Here is a 23,691-nt window from a genome sequence, read left to right on the forward strand (position 1 = left end):
AGGTTCACAATGTCTGAAGCATCAATCTTGCATACATTTATCTCAGAATGAGCACTGCAGAATTCAAAGGGGGCTTACTTCAGAGTCGACATGTATGCAATTGTGCTAAGAGTTATTTCCCCCCTACAGAATGCTCACTTAATGGCTTTAACTAAAGTACTTAATTTTCATATTTCCGCATTCCGCATGGGTACTTATTTCATGGAGATTTCACAATTCTGTGTCCCATGAATTGATTTCCTTCATTTTTGGCATTCAAATTGCTCCAAACTCATTTTGACAATAAATTTGTTCAAACTCAATGCTACTGCTACAAGTGCATTCAATAACACATGCAATGTATGCTACTAATTATTATACAATTAAACCTTTCCATTTCTTCCACAATGGTCACCTTTTAATTATAGTCACCTTTTTCTCCTCTGCCATGCTGGAATGCTATTGTGCCAGAGGAAAAAACTTCCCTCATGGTTTCATTTCTAGCATACCCCTTATCTGAGTAGTTTAATTCCACAAGTGCAATTTTTGGATGAGCGGGCCATATTAAAAACATGTTTGACATTAAAATTAAACATTAAAAGTTGGAAGCAGTATGAGCTACAATGACACCCAACAAAGCTAGTCCGTCTGTCATGGTCTACTCTGGCATACTGTAGGTAGGATACATTTTGGTCTAAATGTGATACAGCACTGTTGGGATTGAACAGCTTTAACGTACGTTGCTGCCAAAAAAATTACACAATCTCTTAATCTTGACATAAAATCTGTAGTTTAATTTAGATTACTTACTGGAAAAAAATGCAAGTGTTTAAGAAATTAAACTATATTTTTTTCATATTAAGTCTTAAATTAACAAATGTGAATTCTAAGAGTCTTAATTTAGGCCAGTCCCTTCTATTGTTTGTTTTAAGAGCATTTCAGAGTTCTTTACATTTTACATATTTTGGGGTGGTGGTGGAAGCTCAACTAGGCTCAGAAACTGTCAGTAGAATTTAATCTACAACTGGGTTGGATAATCTGTGGCCCTCCAGATATTGTTAGACTACAACTCTCAGAGTCATTAGCCATGCTGGTGGAGGGGAGTCCAACAACATCTGGAAGGCCCCATTTCCCAGCCCTATCTACAAGAATACAAACATGAAATGAAGCTCTCTTTCAACCTTCAATAGTAAGTTTTACATTTACAGAAGAGTAATACAGACCAATGCCTAATCCTGCGGTCATCTGTTGAAGAACACACATGGTTGGGTTACAAGTATCTGAACATAACTTCATTGAACTTATTTCTACAAAGTTTAAAAACAAGAGCTGATTTTTTATTACGATCTTTCTGTCTTAGAACATTTGTCCATTATATCCTCATGTAAGTAATGGGTAAAATGCATTCCAAGGCAAAGCTATAGGCTTGTAAGCAAATACTATGAGGCTTTGTAAATAAATTTTATTTAAAGTAAACATTTACTGGTTGTCTTTTTCCTACTGGGAATCACAATTTAAGACATGTTAATCTTGCTTACACTGTATGGCAAAAATTCTTCAGGATTTAATAGCATGGATGAGGTAGCGAAGGAAGTCTAAAAAGGCTAAAAAATATGCAACAATGCAGGATCAAGTTTCACAATACAGGGTTTTAAGAAATATTCTTTCCATGTAGAAAGTTACAAGGGTGAAGAAGTAACAGTTTTGGATGAAGCAGACTGAAGGGTTAAGGACTAGATTAAAATCTGAAGATACATTATTCATAGTGTCCATGTTCAAGAAGTGTTAAAAAAGACACCCATAATTCAAATAAACGTATTCAAGTATGTATACAAAGTTTTGCATTACTGGCAACTGAATATTACATAGTAATTGATGCACAAGTAGTTACACTATAGTGTAACTATAATAAAGTGTAGTTGGATACATGCTCAACAATTATCTAAAGCACTTAGTGTAGCTAAAGGGCTTTAAACTTCAGTCTCATTTCTGAAGTGTTTATAACCAATCCGAGCATAAACTGTGCAAGAACAGATGTTACCAAATAGTGAATCCCTCTGAAGACACGGGGATAACTTAATAAAATCTTTACATTAAATACCCAGTAAGTAACACTTGCTACTGTACTGAATTTATGCTGAGGTAATTTCCATGCACTTAGGGTCATCTGGCAAAAATGGGACATTGGCTTTTAACAAAAACCCATCAACATTCACGACGGTCATTATTTGTTTAAAAAAGGCAGGTGACTGAAAACAGTAATATGACACTTACAGCCATAAAAATGTATACTAGTGGTTTAATTGGAGAGTGATTATTCAGAGCTGAAAAAACAACCTCCAGTTTTGTTACTACAATCACAAGTACAATTCACGTAGCATACGTGACAGTTATTTTATTGTCTGAGATACGGGAGAAGTTGGGATACCAATAATTGTATTTATTGCAAAGATAGTATTCCACCTGTAAAAGAAATATGGCATTTCACTCACATAACACACATTTTTTTTGGAATTCAAAACGTGGCTGTCTGTATGAAATGCTAATGGAAAACAGTGATCCCTGTTCACTAATAACTTGGTTTTTTAAAAAAAAAACTTACTAATTTCACTATACGTTTACGTATTTCAGATCTTAAATCACATTAATCTATATATCCATTATTAACAGCTCTGTGTCTCTATTACTGCATCAAGCCAAACATTAAATGCACTTTCACATCAAAAAGATTATATAAACTTTATTTTCATTTCCCTGTCTGAAAGCTGATATTTCAGCAGTCAACTTGTTTTTTTTTTTAAAAAAAATTACAAATGGAGGCCTGAGCAGTTTTCACATTGCCTCACTGGGGATACTGTGTCATGGCTGACCATCCATCCACACTTGGTACATAATCCCCAATAAGTGAAGTGCTCTCAGGAAGTAGTTCCCAATAAGGCCTACAGTTTAACATGAAGTGCCACTTAAGTTTAGATTTCTGATTGACTCTGACACAAGGGAAAAAAGTTATGTGTATTTGTTATACTTACAAGCAGCTCCAATCCTGAGTATTTATGGTATATCTAAACATACAAAAATGTATGTACATTTCTCTCCACTTTTGTTGTAAACATTTGTCAGTATACTTTACATATCCCTTCTTCGAAACATGCAAATCATACATACAGTATAAATACACAAAAAAATACACTCATTCATAAACTAAGCAACAAAAACTGTGGCTGGCATATTCAGTTATAAATAATCAATGCGTGAGGCATCCCGTACAGCTAGAAGCAGCCATTCAATCTATTGTTCTTAACTGTGTTTGTGGAAAATACCGTGATTTTTGCACCTTCCATGTCATTACAGTATTTATAACACTATCATATGTGGAGATAGGTTCATTCACTATACCCCTTCTTTTCAGAGTGAAGGATAAAGCAGCACTTACATATATTATATATATCTATATAAAGTAGGGCAGCAACTGCTGGGGTTGCACTTATGAAGATTTCCATTCTAATATTCTTAAATAAAAAAAGGAGAAAGGAACCAAAGCAACTGGTTACATATGCATTCCTTGGGCACTTAACAGTGAATCCAGCATGTCGAATGTGTCTTTGTAGTCCATATGCTGGCTGTTTGTACTGTACTCGTGACTGTCATCAGGACCGTTCTCCACTGGGTTCTTGTCCAGTTTCACGAGGGTGCTGAGATGTCCGTAGCCCACCTGGTATGTGACAGGGGGAGGAGGGGGTAAGGGAAGGTTAAAAACAGAGTTGAGAGAGGATACATACTGCTTAACAGAGGAAGAACTAGATGAACTACCTGAACTTTTGGAACTTTTGCTCATTTTGGAGTGATGGTTGTGAGAAGCGTCATTGCTGTACAGCCTCTTTCTTGAAGAGCCGGAACTAGAGGAATTGCCATCACTGCTCAAGCCAACAGGACTCCTCAGAACAGCTGGTGTTAATCCATCACTATGTTTATTGCCACCACTACTACTGCCACCAGTATGAGAATGGGAATACTTATGACTGCTACCATGATGGCGATTTGTGGAATGTTCCTTGTGCTTTTCCTTGCTAACATGGGGACTAGAGTGCTTGCTTTTTCCACTGCCCTCATCTGATGAGCTATGCCTCTCTGAGGAAGAAACCTTGATTTTCATTTTCAGATCTTCTTTACTTGAGTTCTTTTCTGTGGGTGGAATGGGTATCCGCAATTTGAGCGACCCACTCTTTTCTTTTTTGTCAGGCATGTGTTTCTCAGGCTTCTCTGCGTTTGTAATGGGAATTTTCATTTTAATAGGGGAAGGTACAGAACTGCTACAGGTTGCTTGGGATTGTGTGTGCTTTTTGTATGGCAGTTCAGTGCCCAGATAGTGTTCTCTTACATCTAGTTCAAGCGTTTCTAGTTTGCGTTTCTCTCTGTATTTATCCAGTGACATTTTCTGAGGCATTAATACAGGGGCAGAAGCAACCTGCCCGTGGAATTTGTTTCCTGGTTTGTGTGCAGTAGAATGCTCAGAGAGTTTGTCAGCTCTGTGATGTAACCCCAAATGTGACTGCAATGAAGTGCCTGTTTGAAAGTTTATGTTGAACTGTCCACCAGTCTCCTGTTTCTGAGAATATATCTGTTCTGTCCTTGTTTGTTCTTGGTGTTGAGGCCATTCTTGGTGTGTTGACAAACTATAGGAGGTACTTGGCATTCCTGTAGCCAGTATTGCCAGATTTTCTTGACTGTCTTGAACAGAAATACTTCCTGAGTTCAGAGGAACTGGGGCAGGAAATGTTGATGCTGATGATTTTTGAAAACTTGCATTTGCAGATACGCCAGCAACAGCATCTACCAAAATGGAATTTTGAATCAAAGATGAGCCAAGAAGAGAGTTCTCAGATGCAGGACCATCTCCTTTAGGTTTCCTAGCAGCCTGATTAGCCTACACAAGAAAAATAAATGAGTATGATTACGACATATTCTGAAGTGTACTGTCTATAAGTATACTTGGAGGCCAATGGGAGCCGCTCAGTTCCAAAAAGGAAGAACGTGGTGTGAGTGTTATTTTATTCTGAACAATGAATCTTGACAAAGAAAGCTGAGCTCAAAAGCTCAGTATTTTTGAACAGCTGGATCAATTAAAAATACTAGCTTGAATCCAAACTTCCCTTGTGCAAATTTCTGTTGGAGTAGACAATTTAAGATTCCTCCTTTTACCTGTGGCACCTAAACATCTGCATCACAGGGTTAGGAGACCCTGCAGAATAGTGTGGGATACAGTGAAAGGGAAATTGGTATCCCCTCCCCTCTCCTCAAGTGAAAGCCTCTGCTGGATTGCAGACCCTACTATTTGCAGAAAGATGGTTCTGGATTGAATTTACCAGATGTCATTTACACTTCTGTTTTATAATAATCTAATGCAGATTTTAAAGAAGGAATCCTAGTTAAGTTACTGGATCATTAAAACTGATCTAACGAGTGATATACTGTAGGATGTTGGCTTTCAAGAAAGCTGAAAATAGATCAGCAGATGCTTATATATAGTATGGTTGAAACAATTTCTTTACCACAAGCAAGTCTTACCCTCCAATTTCGAATCCTCTTCAGCCTATTAGGAGTTTTCTCCAGTATCTGAAGAAACTCATGTGTTAGCTCTGTGAATGAAAACAAAATTAAGCTGAACATCTGAATAACTAGCTCAAATCCAATTAGCAACTTTCAATAGTATTTGATTACTAGACTTCACTATCTATTCAGTCGAAAGAACTTTACAAATGGCTGAAACAAGTTTTCTGAATCACTGCTATTAAGATAGAGGAAAGCAAGACAATGCACACACGAATTCTAATAAAATGATATTCAAGTTTCTACTTGACACAAAAAGCATGCATAAAACACCAGTCAGAGCCTTGTTAGCCATTTGCCAGTCTTTTTACATCCCCCGCTAAAATGGCTTGATGTAAGCATTTTTCCATGTGGAGGAAACATTTTGTATTTATCACAGATTCTAGAGGTAAAAATGAACGAACCCTGCCACCACAAGTGGGCAAGCTTCATGAGAATTATATTTTCAGTTGCAGCCCTGCATTGTTTGTGTTTTGTATTAACAATGTTCTTTATTTTTACCACAATGTATTTTCTCTCAAGATGTTAGAAGCACCAGAAAAAAAAAATTATGCCACCACCAGAAAAAAAACAATTTACTTATAAGATTTTTATGTAAATATTTTTACTTCAGTAAAGTTTTCCAGGGTGACATACAAAAAGAAAATATATAAAGAACAAAACAACAACAGCAGCAATTAGAACAAAATCATAAAATTCAGAATGGACAAAGCAAAGGCAACTCACATCACATGCTGAAATGGTAAAAGCTTACCCTGCAGGACACTGCAGACTAATAACTGCCAGACAAGTGACTTTTTAGTCAACCTTTCATGATAATGTTAACAGTAATGTCACAAGCAAAATAATTAAACACAGTTTGAAATAGAAAAAAGGAAAGTTGATTCAACTTACCATCAAGTAATTCTAATGTAACAGAAGGATCTACATATTCCCACCAATGTTTTCCATCAGTTGATACAGGAATCTCCCAGTTGGACCACTTGCAAGCCAAATGTATACACACACATGCTATCACAGTTGGTTTGTACTGAAGACAAAACGTAGTAAGGTGCAGACTGTTGTCAGAAATGTTTCATAATGCAAGAACAACCGTCAAACATGGAAAAGAACAAAAAACAAGGAGAGAGCATTCATTACCACACTATTCAAGACACATACTATTAAGTTGTAAATGTTTTTAAAATTTACAACTTTGGGACTTAATATGAAAAAAGAACAAAATGTACAGGGTATTTATCTAGAAGAATTTAGATTTGTTCCTGCTGAGAAAATGGAAGAACTGCTATTCTGTTTCTCCTTCACTACATGCACTTAAAGTGAAAATACTAGCATTTAAAGATAGCAAGATTCTGCAAAAATAAATACTTCATTCACATTTTACAGCCTTGTAAAATACGTATCAGTTTGAATATTAGTGAGTAAAGGGTAAGGCAACACATACGGAGAAAATGAAATCTCTGCCATTCCAGCCTGTAGCGTGGTTCACATCAATCGGTCACATTACATACTATCAGATAAAAATTCCTAGCTGGAAGGCAAACTATGCCAATTTCATGGTCTAGCACTGCTTTGAAATTTGACCTCATTAAAAGATCTTCGCTGTAAAACAAGTGTCCCCCTCCTCCAAGAACTACTTCTTGCACAAAGGTTTGATTATGTGCATATTTACATTAACTATGTCATGGATCTAGTGATGTCTTACGTGAGCAGAAAAACACTTCCACTTGAGTAGCCCCACCAAATTCCACTGTTTCTTTGTCCTGCTAAAGCCCCCAGTGCCCCATCCTAGGCTGTTCCAGAAGTTCCACTGACCCTCAGGATTGACTTGGGAGGAGGGGGGTGGGCCCAGGAAAGCCCTGTCGCATGAAGAGTGTTCCACTCTGTCTTCTCTGGATCCAACACAATCAGCTTAAAGTTGCATTCTCTTTTTCTCCACATCATTATCAGCTCATAAGCAATAATTCAAATTGCATGCCAGAATTTAGTTCCTAATTTATCTACCCAACCTCTCTAATAATGGAGCGAGGAACCTCTAGCCCACAGGCCAATCTTGGCCCATCAGGGCATCCAACTTGGCCTGTGAGGTCTTTTCCTCAAAACCATGCCCACCCACCTATCAGCTAGCATCACTGGTGACGTTAGCTGATAGGCAGGAGGACAGGGTTTAATCCTGCATTGGCTGTGCAGTCGGAGACAGGATCATGCAAAAGAGGCAACAGGATTTAATCCCTGTTCATCAATTGATGGGTGGGGATTAAAGCCCTTCGCAAAAGCACTGTTTGCTTCTCTTTTAAGCCAACGGGTGGACAAGAGAACAAAAGGGCCTACACAATGCAGGCTTCTTTCTCCTCTCCCCACAACTCCGTTGCCCAACTTAAAGGACAAACCAGGAGGTACTTCAAAGAGGGTTTTTGCAAAGCACTTGAACACAGTCCCTCACTCCTGGAGGCTCAGACAGAGGTTCAAACAGGAGTGTGGGGACTGTCTTAAAGCTCTTTGAAAATGCACTCTTCCCCCCCCCTTTTAATATTGTTCAAGCAACGTTTAAAGGGGCAGGGGGCTACTTTAAAGAGTGCTTTTGCAAAGTGCTTTTAGAGAGCCCGGCTCCTGTTTGACACGCCAGAGATGTGTCAAACACGATGCTTGTCTTAAAACCCTTTGCAAACAGCAAAGAGGCTTTGAAGCCATTGTGGGTTCTCCAGCACCAATCTGTCAAATATGGACCACAAAACCTATCCCGATAAGGATGTGGCCCGTGGAGCCAAAAAGGCTCCCCACCCCTGCCTTAGCAATATTGTTGGGAGGGAGATAATTGTTTCCTGTCTCTTTGCTGCACCATGAACACCTTTTCCCAAGTCTTCAAATTTTTGCTTCAGTATTTCCAAGACTGGTCCTTTCCCCCCTTCTCCATCTACTTCTAAACCCTCATCTATGCTCTCCATCCATTTAGTCTACTTTAGCATTCTGCTTGTTTTTCCTTCCATTCAAACAAATCAATATCTGAGCTAGATCCCTAGCACTTCTCTAATGGTCTCTCAGTTTACATTTTTCTTTAACCCCTAGACTTTATTTGTAAAGCCTTCTTTTTTCACCATTCCATTTCAACAGTCGCTTCACACATGCTAAATCTCTGTTGTCTCTCTTTTACCTTCTGCTTTCATGCTCTCTCCAAGGCTGGACTTGTGCACTACAACAGCTATTAACCCAATCCCTCTTCTCAAAGCCTACTTTTATCTACAAAACGACTCACACATAATGCTAAAACCATGATTTAGCCCAGTCTTTCCCAGTTGACAGGAATTATAGTCCAAATAATCTGGAGGGAACTAGGTTTGGGGAAAGCTGATTTCGCCTCTGCAAGCCTGATCACTGCTTCTTACCCTCCTCACAGAGAGAGGAATAAATCAGGATGTAACTTAACTTTACACAATTTCTGGCTTGTCTTTACATATGAACCAGGAATTGTGAATTAAAATAAATTCTAGTTATTTGCAAAACAAACCAACTTCAAATGAATTTGGCTTGTTTTGCAGTTGACTAGAGTTTATTTTAAACCAATTATACTTAACAAGCAGCCAGGAATTGGGGAAATCAAAACTAAATCCTGGTTTACTCTTTCTTCAGGCTGCAAAGGAAAAGTTGAGGGGAGTAATCAAGACTGAGGCTTTGCCCATGCTTGCAGAGGCTCTTGCACATAACGCTAACCCATGGTTTAGGGTTATGTGCAAACCAGCCAACTTGTTAAAGCCACATCTTTTCTGTTGCAATCATTGTCATAAAACCTTCCCGAGCATTTGCTATTTATATCTCTCTTTCATCTGTCCATTTTACTTAAAACTGCAAAACTACTGGTTATGGGTCATTTTTGACCAATTAATAGTATGGCTCCCCCCCCCACAATGACTTTAGAGAACTAGCCAGCTTCTGCAATGCTAAATTTCTCATAGGCTAGTTCTAATGCAGCTGTAACCAAAGATCTTTTAACTAAAGCTTTTATTTGATTTTTTTTAAAAAAAACACAACACTACTATTTTGTTTTCATTAAGAAAAAAAATTGCCATTAACTACAAGGATAAACTAGAAATAGCTTTGTACTTACCAAGATGCTCGGATTTCTAGGTTAAGTTTATCTCTCTGTAATCTTTAGCTGCTATTCAGGCTACCATTTTTAGACTTATGCACTCACAATCGAGAACATGTCACCAGAAAGCACCACTACACTTCACATCGTGCATTTAACCCCTTTGTGCCATTAGGCCCTTGTACAATACACCGCACTGCAAGCAGGAAGGTACCACCACAGTAGATGGTCCAGTCGCCTGTTGCAACAAGGGTTAGACACAGGTAGGTGACCCTGCAGTAAAGGAAGCTATAGTGTGCTACAACAGTGCAACAAAGAGGTTCAGGATAACAACCTGTTGGTAGCCATGAAATAGGATGTCTGTGCCAAATCCTTGCTTGCTGTAAGAAAAGGAAACAAGTAAGTTAGTCATCAGTATTAAGTAAATTAAAATCAATAAATTAAAATGCTGTTTATGTGATGATCATCAAAGCTACCCACTTGCACATGAATGCAATGCAAACCCACCACCAAAACACAGTTCTACAGTTATTCTTCAAATTATCTCCCATTCTTGAAGCATGTGTTTATTCCCTTTAATCAAATTAATCTGCACAGCCTGAACCTAACAACTCAGCCATAAGATTGAGGGCAGTCTTGCTAATAAGAACAGAGCTCAAGCTCAGGAAAAATAAACACACACCTGGTCCCTGTCACATCCCTTACTCTAGTAAAAGAAGAGAGGTCATGAAAGGAGAACACCTTGCACATTCAGCCAGTCTGGAAATGCAGCATATCATTATGTGGGTTCTGTGCAGGCATTTCTATCTTTGCTTTGGTGCTACTGATTCTTTGAAGACCTGGCTCTTCAGACAGGCCTTTGGGACTTCCAGGGAGGGTTAAATTTTTACGACGAATAGCCTACTACTCTGTACTGGAATTGTTTTATTGTTTTATTGTATTTTATGATGTATTTTATTATGATGTAATGTATTGTTGTTAAATTGTACGTCGCCTAGAGTGGCCATTGGCCAGATAGGTGACCCACAAATTAAATTATTATTATTATGGTGCACTTTATTTCTAGGTGTGATCATAAGCAACTCCTGCTGGCAAGGAAGCAACTGGCAAATGGAAGGCTAGATTAGTACTTCCTTTCTACAGAATATACAGGAAGATCAAAATCTGAAGTCAAAATTGCTGAAAGCCACCAAAATAATGCAGAATTAAGGATGCAATAAATATGCTGTCTAAATACACATTTATATATCTATTATTAAAGCTTGCTTTACCAGCATTTCTCAGTCGGAGTGGCTAGTTAGCAGAACTTGCTTCCATAAGAAATCATCTATTTCATTTTTGTGTGGTGGCAACCGGTCAAAATAGCCCTAACTGAAAACTTTTTCTTGATACTGCTCCTGGTTTTTAAATTTTCTTCTGTTTTGGATTCTTTATTTTGTGCTGTTGCTGCTATTCTAATTTTTTATTGGTTTGGGTTTTAAATATTTGATTGCAAGCCACTCCAAGGACCTGATTTAAGGCAGAGGTTATGGTATTAAAAAAATCATAACAAAATAGAGCTTCAGAATTCAAAGAAGTGACCTTGATCAGATCTATAGATGTAGATAAATACCTCTTCTTCCTTCTGTTCTTTTTGGGCCAGGCTGTATGATTATTACAAATAAGCCCTGCTCCATGCCCCATATTCTGTATGTCCCCCACATAAGCTTCACTATAAAAGAACAAAAACTCTTCCCGAGTACAATAAGACTGTTTTGAACCAACCAGTCTCTTCCACAGTTACTTGTTTTTTATTATTTATTTATTAGATTTACATCCCTCCCTTCCTCCCAGTAGGAGCCTAGGGCAGCAAACAAAAGCACTAAAAACACTATAAAACATCATAAAAACAGATAGCGATATAACTTCAAACTGTAATACAGGAGCAATTCAAACAAACTATCCAGTGATATTAATGGTTCCAGGACAAACACCTTTTTATGATATGAAAGAAGTGAATAAGCAGAATGAAGCACCGAGCTGCTAAACAAGACACTACTTACTGGAACTACTAACAGGTGAAAAAAGACATATTTTAAGGGCTCAAGGTGACTCGAGTGTCCCTTCAGAATCTGACATGAGAAGAACCCATAATCAACTGAAAGTTCATGGTAAAGTCACTGCATGGTTCACACTGAATTTTTAGACAGGTAGGTATGCTAAAATATATGGTACAGTAGATGTTATACCATACTGCACTATGTTGATTTCCAGGAGTCTTCTTAGTTATCTTATTAGTCTGTGAAAAATGAGTGCTAAGGCACCTAGGATTGGGTGTAAAAGCTGCTGATGTTCTGTGTGGGGCTCTTATTTAATAATCTTTTTGCTTCCCATATTTGTTTATATTAAGTTGAATTCTATTGCATTCCCTATAAATATTGAAATTGTGTGTTTATTTATTTATTGAATTTTTATACCGCCCCACTAGCATAGCTCTCTGGGCGGTGTACAACAAATACAGAAATACAGTGTTAGAAAAATGTTCATCCTGCCTTTCTGCTCAATGCGTCCAAAGCTGTTAAAATCAGTAGGAAGGATCCAACTTGCCCTTCTGTTCACAAAAACAACAAGATTCAGAGGAGGCTACCACTGGAAGAAAGGTCTCGACTTTCAAGAGCAGGTGGGGGGGCCCACAGGGTCTGCAGTGGGCAGAGGCAAGCAGCAAAAATCACCTCCCCCCACTTCTTCCAGCAGTGTCCATTGGATGGAGTTCTACCGCTAGATCTGATCCAATATAAACTATTTTGAATGCTCAGACTCCAGCATGAGTAGGCTCCACTTCAGAACTTTGCAGTAAACATGCAGCACCTCAACATATTTACAAACCTTCCTGCAATCAGTAACCCGTGTTATCAGGGTTTCCAATCAGGCAAAGACTTCTGCACAAGTTCAGTTGAGTTAACACGTGTTCTTTGCTTTGAACACATGAAGGTCTGAAGTGGAATCTGCATGTGTAGGGATGTGACTTACATGGGTGTCCCTGTCTTCCTCCCCTGTATAAGCCCTCATTTGCTTAAATGCATAAAAATGGTTGACAGCTAAAATGTCATAGAAAATATACTTCCTGAAATACAAAGACAAAATACATTCAACAGTAAAAGTAGTTCTAAAAATCAGTGACAGAAGGTAAACTGAGGTCACAATGTTTGTGCCTTTTTTCTCTAATTTTCTGTTAAGCATATTATTTGCCAGAAGCCTGTATTAAGAAAACAATGCCATGTTTACAACTTCTGTAAACTTTCTTCTTCATGTATCACATAGTTAAAAATGGAATTTACTACCATCAGCTGTAGTGATGGCCACCAGATAGTTTTAAAAGGGGACTGGACAAATTTATTAAGAAAAAGGCTATCAATAGCTACAAGACACGATGCATATATGTTCGCTCCGGTAGCAGAAGCTGTATGCCTCTGAACACCAGTTGCTGGGAGAATCAACAGCAGGAAAGGGCTGTTGCACTTACGTCCTGCTTATGGGCTTTCCATTGGCATCTGATGGGCCACTGTGAGAATAGAATGCTGGACTAGATGGGCCTTAGGTTTGATCTAGTAGTGCTCTTATGTTAAACTGTCCCAGACTTGCCATCAATTTGCCCAGGGAGAAAAATATTAATTGCCTCCAAATTACTAGGAACTGACTCAAAGTCCCAAATATGCAGCCTTTCCTTTTAAAATATTAGCCTAGCCTTTCAAAAATCTCTTAAAAATGAGAAGATGTTTAGAACATCAAAACAGACTTTCTGCTTTGCTCTACAACCAAGGACGTTTGCATCCTCTAATATTAATCAACACCTAGTAGTTAAGACCATAGGAGGACAACAACAACTAAGTTAAGCCATTTATAACCAGTACCGCAGTTTTAGTAAAGAGCTTCTTTCATTTACTTTCTTCTGCTTATTCTGAGACTGTAATTAGGAATCAGCATACAGTGAATGTGAAGTCATATCATCAAATGCATCTATGGCTACTGCTTCAGTTTTTTCTACGTTAGTGACGACAAGGAAAGTACTGAGGATGGAAACATCCTTAAGCTGCAGTCCTATGTACACTTACTTAGGAGGAAGTCTCGTTGAATTTGATTGGACTCACTTCTGAGTAGACATGCAGAGGACTGCTGTGTTAGTGTGGTATTTAGCCCAAGGCTTTCAAGATTTCCATATTTCAAGATGTATGTGGACTAGTTAAGATACTCATTAGAAGAACCTGAATCCTCAAAAGCTATTGTCAACCTTTAGCTGCAGAGTTCTGTTATGAATCATTCTTTACTGCAACTTGTCAATAATTATCTATTTTGACAAAAGTAGATGACTTTGGCCAATTACAACATGTAGGTAGCTACTAAGAGAAACGTTCTGATCATGTTCTCCCCAATTCTCAATTTTTGGAAGGTGGTGGTAGTTGGACAAAGAACCGCGCCTTCAAAATTAACAAGGTAAGACATAAAAAGCCAAGCTTCTCTCCCTCAACTAAAAAATCCTGTAATCCCTGAACAAATGTTTTCTCCACCTGCGTTTTTTCAGATGAGTTTTTTTTAATTAAACCCATGTATGTGGAAGCAGGGAAGGAGATAAAAGCCTTCTTGTGGCTATTAACGTGTGTAGACATGTATGCAAGATTGAGATATGCAAATTCTAATGGATCAAAAAGACTGATAAAACCAAGATGCAAATGCCATTACAGATAATATTCTTGCTTTGAACTTTTTCCAATTCAAAATATCACTTCAAAAGAACAGCTTCCAAGAATTCCCTAGTATCTCGATTCTAGTCATTCACTTTGAGGCAATTATGACTTTTTAAAAAAAGAAATCAGAGGTGGACAACCTCATACAGGTAGGAAGGAGAGGGGAAGGGAATGGCAGAAAGGAAGGCAGAGAGGAGTAGCAGAAAGAGAAAACGGCTCCATTTACTTCTGGCTCTAGCTCTGCCCACTTTTTCCTCCAACCCCACCCACCACAAATTACTCAGAGGGAGTACAGCCCTTGACAGAAAAAGGTTGTCCACCACTGTTCTAAGTTTAGGGAAGTTCTGTTCAATTCTCAGTGATTGTGGCACATGACACAGCATTTAATCAATATGCAGTCCAATCCATTATTTAAAATCAAAATCAAATAGCTGATAGGCCTAGAAGAAAAATATTTGCTAAAAAGGGGAAAAAGAGTCAGAAGAGTTAATACTGTGGAAACCGGTTAATAGCTCATATGCAACCATGTGTTGCAAGTGTTCAATTCCTGTTATTTTTCCAGCAAAACTTTATCCCTAATTCTACTGATTTTATATGGATGAATACCTTATTCTCTGACCCTCTTGCAGCAAGATCACCCATATCAGGTCTAGCCATCTCTGCGTCGAGCTGACATGCAGCCCATTTATAGAATAATTACTTGAGGACCAATTTTAAGTTGTTTTAACATAAGCAACACTTATGACCTACATAACTTTTATAGAACCAAGTAAGAAAAACCCTAGTAGTGATTTACTCACAGCCGAAGTAATATTCCAGAAACAGATTTAGTAAGTCACATCATCTTCCTACAGCTCTAGGGATAGAATCAGTTAAATGGTTACTGACCTCTCACTAACTGCGTACATTTCACAACATCTGTGTGTGGATGCTCAATGGTAATCTCAAAACCTGAAAAATTAAACGTGTTATTTCAAAAACTATACTATACATGTCCATAGCTTTAAAAACTCCTGGTTTCTCATGTTTTTTTCAGATGCCTAGATTAATAATATTCATTATGAGTAGTAAAGTAAGTTTAGAATACTTGCAGTGGGTGTTCAAAAACCCCATTTGCAGCAGCTATTTATTTATTTACAAAAATATTTGTATACCACTATTTTGTTAAAAACATCAAAGCAATTTACAACATGTTAAAAGCCACCACCACAGAAAAACATTAAAAATACAATAAAAATGAAGGTCAGAACAAAGGGTCAACTGCTTAGGTACTCCAAGTGTACCATCACTGCAATGACTGTGGTTATACTAGAATAACTCTGAAAGGAGAAATTAAAAATCAAGAGTAAAGTGGCTTACAGCACCAGATTTCTCATAAAAAATTATGTCAATCAAATGTGTATTTCATTAATGGAAATGCACTATGTGAAGGAGTAACTGGCTATACAACTGCTTTAACATCATCATATGCAGATTTATTATACTTGCCTAAAGTTTGAAGCATTATTGTTTCAAGTATAACCAGCTCTTGGGCCTGCTGAAGGTATGCCTAAAAACAGAAAAATTGCTGAAACATTAATATTACAATAGCATCAAAATCTATACCAAAAGAAGCGATCAGCTATTGACACTTACTTTGGGGTACACATCACAACCACCAAGATAGCAATAAACCACTTTCCCTCAGATTTTTGTTTCTTTCAAGTCTTTTTAAAAGTCATAGCTTTGCTTTGGCCTCATCACAACAGTAGTCCCTAAAATGCATACCAGTATTGGGGCTGTTCAGAAATTTCCCAATATGACATCCAATACCTCTAAAAAGGAATGGTTCTTGGGCTCACACTCCTCTAACTTCTGCTCCCCTTAGAGTTTGAAAATGCAACAGAATAGGTTTCCCTAATCTGCAAAGCATTCAAGAAAATACTAACCTCCCGGTTCAGGTATAAAGTTTTAAGTGTGGAAACGAAAGAAGGAAGCACACAGAGACTTCTATTCTCACCACATGCAGAGGTGAGATTAGAAACACAACTTCTAAATAGCCCAGTATTTAATGTGACCTGATGGTAAGCCAAGAGAAGTGGAGGAAATTTGTAATGATACAAAGTAAGTGTGCCAGGGGAGCCAAAAACAAGTATTTTCTCCCTGTGGGAAGAAACAGTTTTTCCAATTAAGAAAGCTAGTCTGAAGTCAAGTATTTTTGGTAGTCTGCTGCCAATGTTGCATAATACTGTATTATTAAACAAGTGCATTGCCTGTGTATTTAACACATATAAGTAAATGGGTAGGAAGAGTAAAGTATAGCAAAGCTCATAATTCTGCCAGGACTCAATCAAAGAAGGATCAGTTGGCAGTCTTTTAAAGTGTCAATTGTGCTTTACATTACAATTAGGCCTATGTTTACATACATCACTCTTTGTGTCCAGCTGTGGCTCTTGATGAAGGCAAGCATGCGCTACTTTGATAACATGTTCGAGTTTTCGTGGCTGTTCTTCCACTTTTGCAGCCAAAAATAATGCAGTAGGAGATATAATCTGTCAGAGAAGAAATGCTTCAATCAAAACAATGTTACAACATATCTCCCCTAAGATAAGTTACCTCTAATAGGAGAAATAAGAGAATCTCAACAAATAAGTGTGATAAAACCTTGTGTAAGTTGAGAATTACTCAAAGTTCAGTAATATAGTACTTTCTCTGAAATACCCTTTATAGAACCAAGGAAAAGAAGAGGCTGATTTAAAGTGTTTATGATCCAGTACATCAAATGATAGCCAGTGCGCAGCGTTGTTTAATGTTTGATACACTGCTACAGTGTCAAAATTTGAGATAGGACTATTTTTGTCACTCAGAAGTGGTAAAAATTGCTCAACCCGCCCCCTCATTAGATGAATCCCCTCTTAAGGATGTGGTATGATTTAAGCAGGTGTGGGGAACCTTTGGCCCTCCAGATGTTGCTGAACGACTGGGAGGAAGGGTGGGATATAAATTAAATAAATCAAACCAAATCAGTAAATGACAATTCCTATAATCCCTGGCTATTGGTCAAGCTTGTTAGGGCTGCTGTGAGTTGTAGTTCAACATCTGGAGGACCAAAGGTTCCTCACACCTGATCTAGATTAAGGCAGCCAGTACAACTTGGATGATCTATATAAAGAGATGGAGGGAGCGTGACCCTGTTAATTCTCCTGGACTTCTTAGCGACTTTCAATCATTCCAGTGGATTGGGGGAAATAGTACCCAAATAGGGTATGGTTCACCACCTGGACTGCCTCATATGAGTAATCCTGTGGAGTTTCACAGGGTTCTCTTTCATCTGTCATTATCTTTTAATGTCTACAATAAACCATTAATGAGGTCATCATGGCTTTGGGGGCATGATGTCATCAGTTTGCTGATGACGCCCAGCTCTGTTTTTCCTTTCTATTCGCATCAGTTGTGCCAATGATCACCTTGATGAGTTGCTTAGGCTCAGTAACAGTTTGGATAAGAGTGACTAAACTGGTGCCAGCTCTGGATCTAGGCTACGGTAAGTAGTCTTTAATGTTTAAAGCATTATGCAACATGCATCTGGATGCTTCCAAAAGAACCTTGTCCAACATACTACCCCCTCCCTGCGATGAGCTGAGATCAGCAGCAGAGACATTGCCATCATATGAAGTGAAGGGATCTGTAGCCTGAAAGTTTTTTAAATTATTTCTGGTGGCACTTAAACTGTACATCTCCCTCCCTAAAGTATCCCACCAGATGTGTTACACTGATGATTACCAAAATCTGTGAATATGTGTTGTATCTAACCTCTACATAAGGTTTAATTGTTTTCTTCCCAGTAGTGTTCTAAGCAACTGGTTTGTGTATACTTGGACCATGAAATTATTTAGTTCTGCAGCAATTAATGTTTTGCTACCATCTTTTGGATCTTTTAAAAAAGTTATTACAGTATGGCACCCTGCCAATGATTCCTTGTGAAACGGTAATAACTATTATCTATGTTCTGGCTTTTCCCCTCTGTCCTAAAAAAATCATTGATAACAAAACTTAGTCACAAGTAGAATCATAGCCAGACACTTTTAGATAATATCTAAAAATGATGAATTCACCATTCACAGAATACGCTGTTTACGTTAGAACTATGTATCGGAAGAATCATAAAATGTATTCAGCTTCAGTGAAAAACAGTACAAACTCAGCATTTATCAACCAGGCAATTTTATTTCCTAAAGCAAAACTTAATCTGGCTAATCCACTCAAAGTTTCAGCAAAGGATGTAGTCTATAATCATCAAACTCCTTGCACAACATCCAGCCTGAGAGAGCATCTGTCTGCAAACCCATGGTCACCTCTGGCTATTACATAAGTTAGAGAAACTTCATCTAAGGTCCCCTGAGGTTTAGAACTATATATTGTATCTTCATTTTTTCTGAGCTAAGGAAGTTGCCAACAAGAATAAAGCAAGAGTGATACCAGAAACCCCAATTTTAATCAGATCACAGTATTCAACACCATGGCTGCAAGCAAAGAAGGCACTAACTTGTTCAAATGGCAAACCACATTAACAACCAGGGTTTTCTTTCCACCCTGCCCATGTCCATGGCTTGTCTGTGCAACTATGGCCACAAAGACTACATAGAAGGTTTGGCTATGCACATGACTACCTCACGTGCACATGAAAACTACTTTGGATCACCGACCTTCATTTCCAGCTTCAACATTACAGCCTTTTTATGTCTCATAACCCAGTTTCAGAAATACTATATTTTAATACTCATTACAAAAATCTAAGCATTACTTGTTATCCACCCCAACTGATACAAGGGTAGATGGGCTCTACAATCCACCCAGCCTTCCTCAAAATAAATTCCCATTATGTTTGTGTTATTTACATTTTAAAAGACAATTTATTGCTGAAATAAACCTAATGGCTTTTAGAAATAAATTTAATTAATACTTTTGTTACATTTTGGGGAACATGAGAGACTGTGGTTTACTAGGCATATAGGCCCAGGTCTATCTGGTTTCAGTTCCATTTGAACTGCAAATTCCATCTTGGTGTTCATAAGCAGATGGGGTTGTATCCAATGTTTTGTGAGTGGAAGACATCTTCTTTCCCCTCTGCACCCCTCCCCCCAATCTGCTCCAGAGGGTCCCCCAACCTTGTCCAGAGTGGAGATATCAAAGCAGATGCTGAGCTGCAATCACTAAATGGCTTAATTTACCTGGGATCCTGATTCCCAGTTACCCCTTTCTTTGTTCCTGAGAGGTGTTATAAACACCAAGTACATTATGGTTTGTTCCAAGGTCTGCAGTTCTCAATTTACAACATCCCATCCACAGTAAAAGCAGAATTGGGAACTTAACTAAGATATTGGTTAAAAATGCCTTACAAAAAAATTAAAAATGTTAGTAACTCACATACGTTGTTATACATTCTTTGCTCAAATATACTCAAGCTTACAATCTGTGGCCTAAAAAAAATAAAAGGCAAACCAGCTTTTGAAAGCTGCTCTGCAAGGCTACCTGGAGATGATTCTCTTGTCACAGGTAAGTGGCTATTTACAAGCAAAATTAACAGCATCATTAACTATTTAAGGTACATAACTTCAGCTCACAGATTCTAAACACTTTTTAAAATAAATACTACATATACTACCTTAAATATTAGACAGGCGCCATCTCTATTATCTTTTCGGCACCTACTGAAGCCCTTCCTCTTTCAACGAGCCTTTTAAGTTGAGAGTTTATCCCAGTCTGTGTTGGAATTGCTTTTTAATATGTTTTATTTTTTTAAAAAAAACCCATAATGTTTTAACCTTTTTTAAAGATGTCTTGAAAGCTTTTTAAAAATGTTTTTAAATGTTTTGTTTTAATGTATTCTAAAGTTCGGCTATGGGGTGGTATATAAATCAAATAAATAAATAAATATCACACAAATGTGCTATTTCAAAATTAGCAGCTAAGTTTATAAAAGTTTGTGTACTTACATTTCTATTAAATTTTGTGAAGGAATGATGCATATAAAACCTGTGCATGTAAACAATTGCAGTATTAATTGTAAGTTGAGAGCTGAAAAGGAAATTAAGGAAGTTTTGCATTTTGTAAAATAGTGTTCCCTTACAAACTTGCATTAAGATGCTCTGCCTAACTAAAGATTAAATTATAATTAAGACAATACATGAAATATAGGCATTCATATAGACTTTTAAAATATTTGTTAAATCAACAGGCTCAATCCCTTTATGATCCAAAACTCACTGGGTTGCATCTAGTGCAGGGCTCACACAAGGAAAATTGTTATTCTCTTATCTGCACCCCCCTGAAAACCCTCTCCACCCTCAGGAAATGCTGGAATGTAGAGCAAGCAGCTGCAGCTGGAGTGGGGAATTAAGAAAATCAGGCGGAGAGAGTTTGCAATCCCAAACACATACCATAGCTTTCAAAGTTTTCAGATTATTCTGCATTGCAGCCTCCCTTATGTCTGTTGAAAAAGCCACACAAACTTTATGGGCTGTTTTACAAATGATTCACTTTCTGCAAGTATCCCTGGTGTAGGAAATCTGTAATTAAGCCATCACATACAACAATGGCATACATCTAGGAAAGCTGTTGCCAATCAAGGCATCCAGTCACACCCACAAGGTTACACAATGCTTGTTCATCAAATAAGAACACAGTGGGTTCACAAAGTTATCTACACAGGACTTACTGGAAATTTATTATGGGTGAATTATTCTTAGAGCAAGTTTGTTGCAATCAGTGAAAGTGGTTTTCAGGATAAACAGCTAAGCACACTAGAAAATACCTGATGAAACAAAATGTTTGCCCAAATGTTTGTCTTTACTAAAAATAACTAAAAACAGCTCTGATTACTAAATTAACATTTGACGCTATAAATACACACAGCTTTTATAAAATACGCTAGTCATTCCTCGTTTCAGACCAGTTAAACAGTTCTACAGGACGCACAATGCAATTCGACCTTTAGTTTATAATAATGAACTTTCTGCAATACTTTGACCATTTTAACCCTTTTTTAACAGACACTTTCTTCTGCCTCTAGAAATAAGAAAAGAAAAAAGAATTTGCCAGGATGTGGAAGATGTCCTGTACAGTCTACTCAATTTCATGCAGAAGTATCAAATGTCTATGCTTGACAAAAAAAGGATTCTGCTGGGCATGAAACTTTTTCACACAGTCAACTATTCTTAACTTACAAAAAACAACTTGGATGAAATATTATTATTACTTAAGACTAACTACGTTGGGGGCGACCTATCACGTGTTTATAAAGCCATTATAAAACCGTTGGGATGCAACAGGACGGCTGCACGAATGAAAGCACCTTGTTGAGTCGTTTGTTTCGCTGCGCCAAGGACACCTACCACCACCACCCTCGCCCCACAAAACAGGAGGAAAAGAGAAGGGCAGCGTAGGACACCGGTGCGGGTATGCGTGGACCTACAAAGCCACGCGGAACGTAGGCGCCGAAAAAAATCCTTTCGCCTCGACTCCCGGCCTGTGGCGCCTTCCCCGACTCGGCCTCAGGAGAAGGAAAAGGGAAGGCGGGAGGAGGAGCCACAGCAAGCGAGGCCTTCGCGATTCCCAAACGGGCTGGCTGTCTCGAGAAAGAACCGGGAGGAGCCGCCACCGGACAGACTCTTCTCCTACACACCACAGGCGTCGTATTCTCGATCCTTCTCTCCCCACCACCCTCGCTTAACCCTCGCCGAATTCGGCCACTGCCCAAAAAGGATACACGGTGAGACGCTGGCCCATGTCCTGGATAAGGTTGGCCGCCTGCTGCCGGTACGAGAGCTCCTTGTCGGCCTCGACGCCGCAGCGCCGCGTCGGTGTGCTGTGCAGCTGTTCCCGGGTAAAGAACCAGCGCGAGCTTCCTAAGACGCCTCCGCCAACCCCGCGCGACGCTGAACTCGCGCCAGGTCCGGAACCCGCCGCCGCCGCCATGACACGACTACTTCCTCCTCCTCCTCCCACAGCGGCATCCACCACCGGAACGCCCGGCTCCACCTTCTCCATCGCGGTTCGTCTCGCGAGAATTCAGACCCGCGCGGAAGAGCCGCGGGCTTCCGCTACGCTCCGGCTTTATCAAACCATAGAGTTGCAAGGGGTGGCCACAAACTCTACAAAGGAAATCCCTAGTTAAGCAAGAAGGGAGGGAAGTATGTTTTCTCTACATTTTGTTTCTCTATGGTAAGGTTGGTTGTAGAAGTAATCATTAGATTGCCGGAATTTAGAGAAAACAAAAATGGAGTTACGTTAGCTATTCTCCCGTGGCTTAATTTCCTAGTTCAGTTACTCCTTTTCTTTTTTCTTCCCCTTGTGGAAATGATGTCCGTTCAGACAAATATAAGGGAGAAATTCAGGCTTTTAGCATGGCCTGATTCAAAAGAGAACAGCGCTCCTGCCCTTTAAAACTTGTGTAGAAAAGAGAATTTCAAAAGTTGCAACCTTCGCCTGCTGAAATTGCCCCTTCCACACACCTATTAAAGGTGCAGGAAAGCGGTATCTGGCTACCATAGTTGTGATTGGGAAGCAGGGTGGCCGCTCAGAAACAATATATAGTTCTTTTCTGTGTTCTTGTTTTTCAACACGTAAAAAAAAATATTCTACCAACGCCACTATGATCCACTATCTATCAATCTTGAAAGAGAATGGCTTAGGACAGTCCTACAATGTTGTCTTGGATTAATATTGTAATTTAGACGTGGGCTGAGGCTAGTTTGGATTTCTAGCCAACACAAAACACCTAAATTGGCGCAAACCTACCGAATTCCCCCTTCCCTCAAATACTCTCTCAAATTAAGCGCTCAAAGGCATGCAACTTTGATCTCACTCCATACGTTTATAAGAAGTTGCGTTGGGTTGCCTCACTCTGGCTAAGGGTAGGGCCCTGTTGCAATACTACTCAGACATATATACGATTTATAATTACAATAAGATCTATTGAGTTCAATGCACTTTTCATCTTGTCACGTGTGTTTGGATTACAGCAGGAAGCAGAGAGACATGTGGAGACAAACTAGCGCTAGACTACCTAATCTAGCAAACACTTCCTGATTAGGAGAAAATGAAAGTATCTTGGTCTTTTTCATTGAAATAACTCTGCAACAATGTATTTCCTTTCATCCCAAAAGTAGAGCAAAGAGATTTGTTGTAGACTTTCAAACCTAAGTCTTACTGTGTGTGAAAAATAGGCATAGATGTGTGTAGTTTTTTAAAAATAGGCCGGAGTTCTAATCCCCATATTGCAGGTGAGGTGATCAAAAGTTGAGACACAGAGAGAGTGTT

At 38.7% G+C, this 23,691-nt stretch overlaps 1 protein-coding gene across 7 annotated transcripts; it reads right to left on the reverse strand.

Annotated features, from left to right (window-relative positions):
• Positions 1-1,421: 1,421 nt before the first annotated feature.
• On the reverse strand, positions 1,422-22,485 carry CCNT2 (cyclin T2). Of its 7 annotated transcripts, XM_061608929.1 has the most exons (10): positions 22,139-22,468; positions 20,367-20,448; positions 16,797-16,922; positions 15,880-15,940; positions 15,280-15,342; positions 10,005-10,050; positions 6,481-6,644; positions 5,545-5,615; positions 3,790-4,903; positions 3,544-3,691 (listed from the first exon to the last, which is right to left on the reverse strand). In XM_061608929.1, the coding sequence occupies exons 1-10, from the start codon at positions 22,417-22,419 to the stop codon at positions 3,627-3,629; spliced, it is 2,073 nt and encodes a 690-aa protein (XP_061464913.1). In that variant the 5' UTR covers positions 22,420-22,468; the 3' UTR covers positions 3,544-3,626. The 7 variants fall into 7 exon arrangements, 6 of the variants coding, with proteins under 6 accessions (XP_061464912.1, XP_061464915.1, XP_061464916.1 ...); XM_061608928.1 differs by having other exon boundaries at positions 1,422-4,903; positions 22,139-22,469; XM_061608931.1 differs by having other exon boundaries at positions 1,422-4,903; positions 20,367-20,406; positions 21,725-22,228.
• Between the last annotated feature and the right edge of the window lie 1,206 nt (positions 22,486-23,691).

Source organism: Rhineura floridana, chromosome 2, assembly GCF_030035675.1.
Source record: "Rhineura floridana isolate rRhiFlo1 chromosome 2, rRhiFlo1.hap2, whole genome shotgun sequence".
NCBI lineage: Eukaryota > Metazoa > Chordata > Lepidosauria > Squamata > Rhineuridae > Rhineura > Rhineura floridana.

Bases quoted from the DNA above. Each gene is read 5' to 3' on its own strand.
- CCNT2 (XM_061608928.1), bottom strand. From the start codon at position 22,419: ATGGAGAAGGTGGAGCCGGGCGTTCCGGTGGTGGATGCCGCTGTGGGA. The intron at 10,051-15,279 runs GTCAGTAACCAT...CTTTTCTTACAG, and splicing joins ATGTACGCAGTTAGTGAGAG to CAAGCAAGGATTTGGCACAG. The intron at 5,616-6,480 runs GTAAGTTGAATC...TTTCATTCACAG, and splicing joins TACATTAGAATTACTTGATG to AGCTAACACATGAGTTTCTT.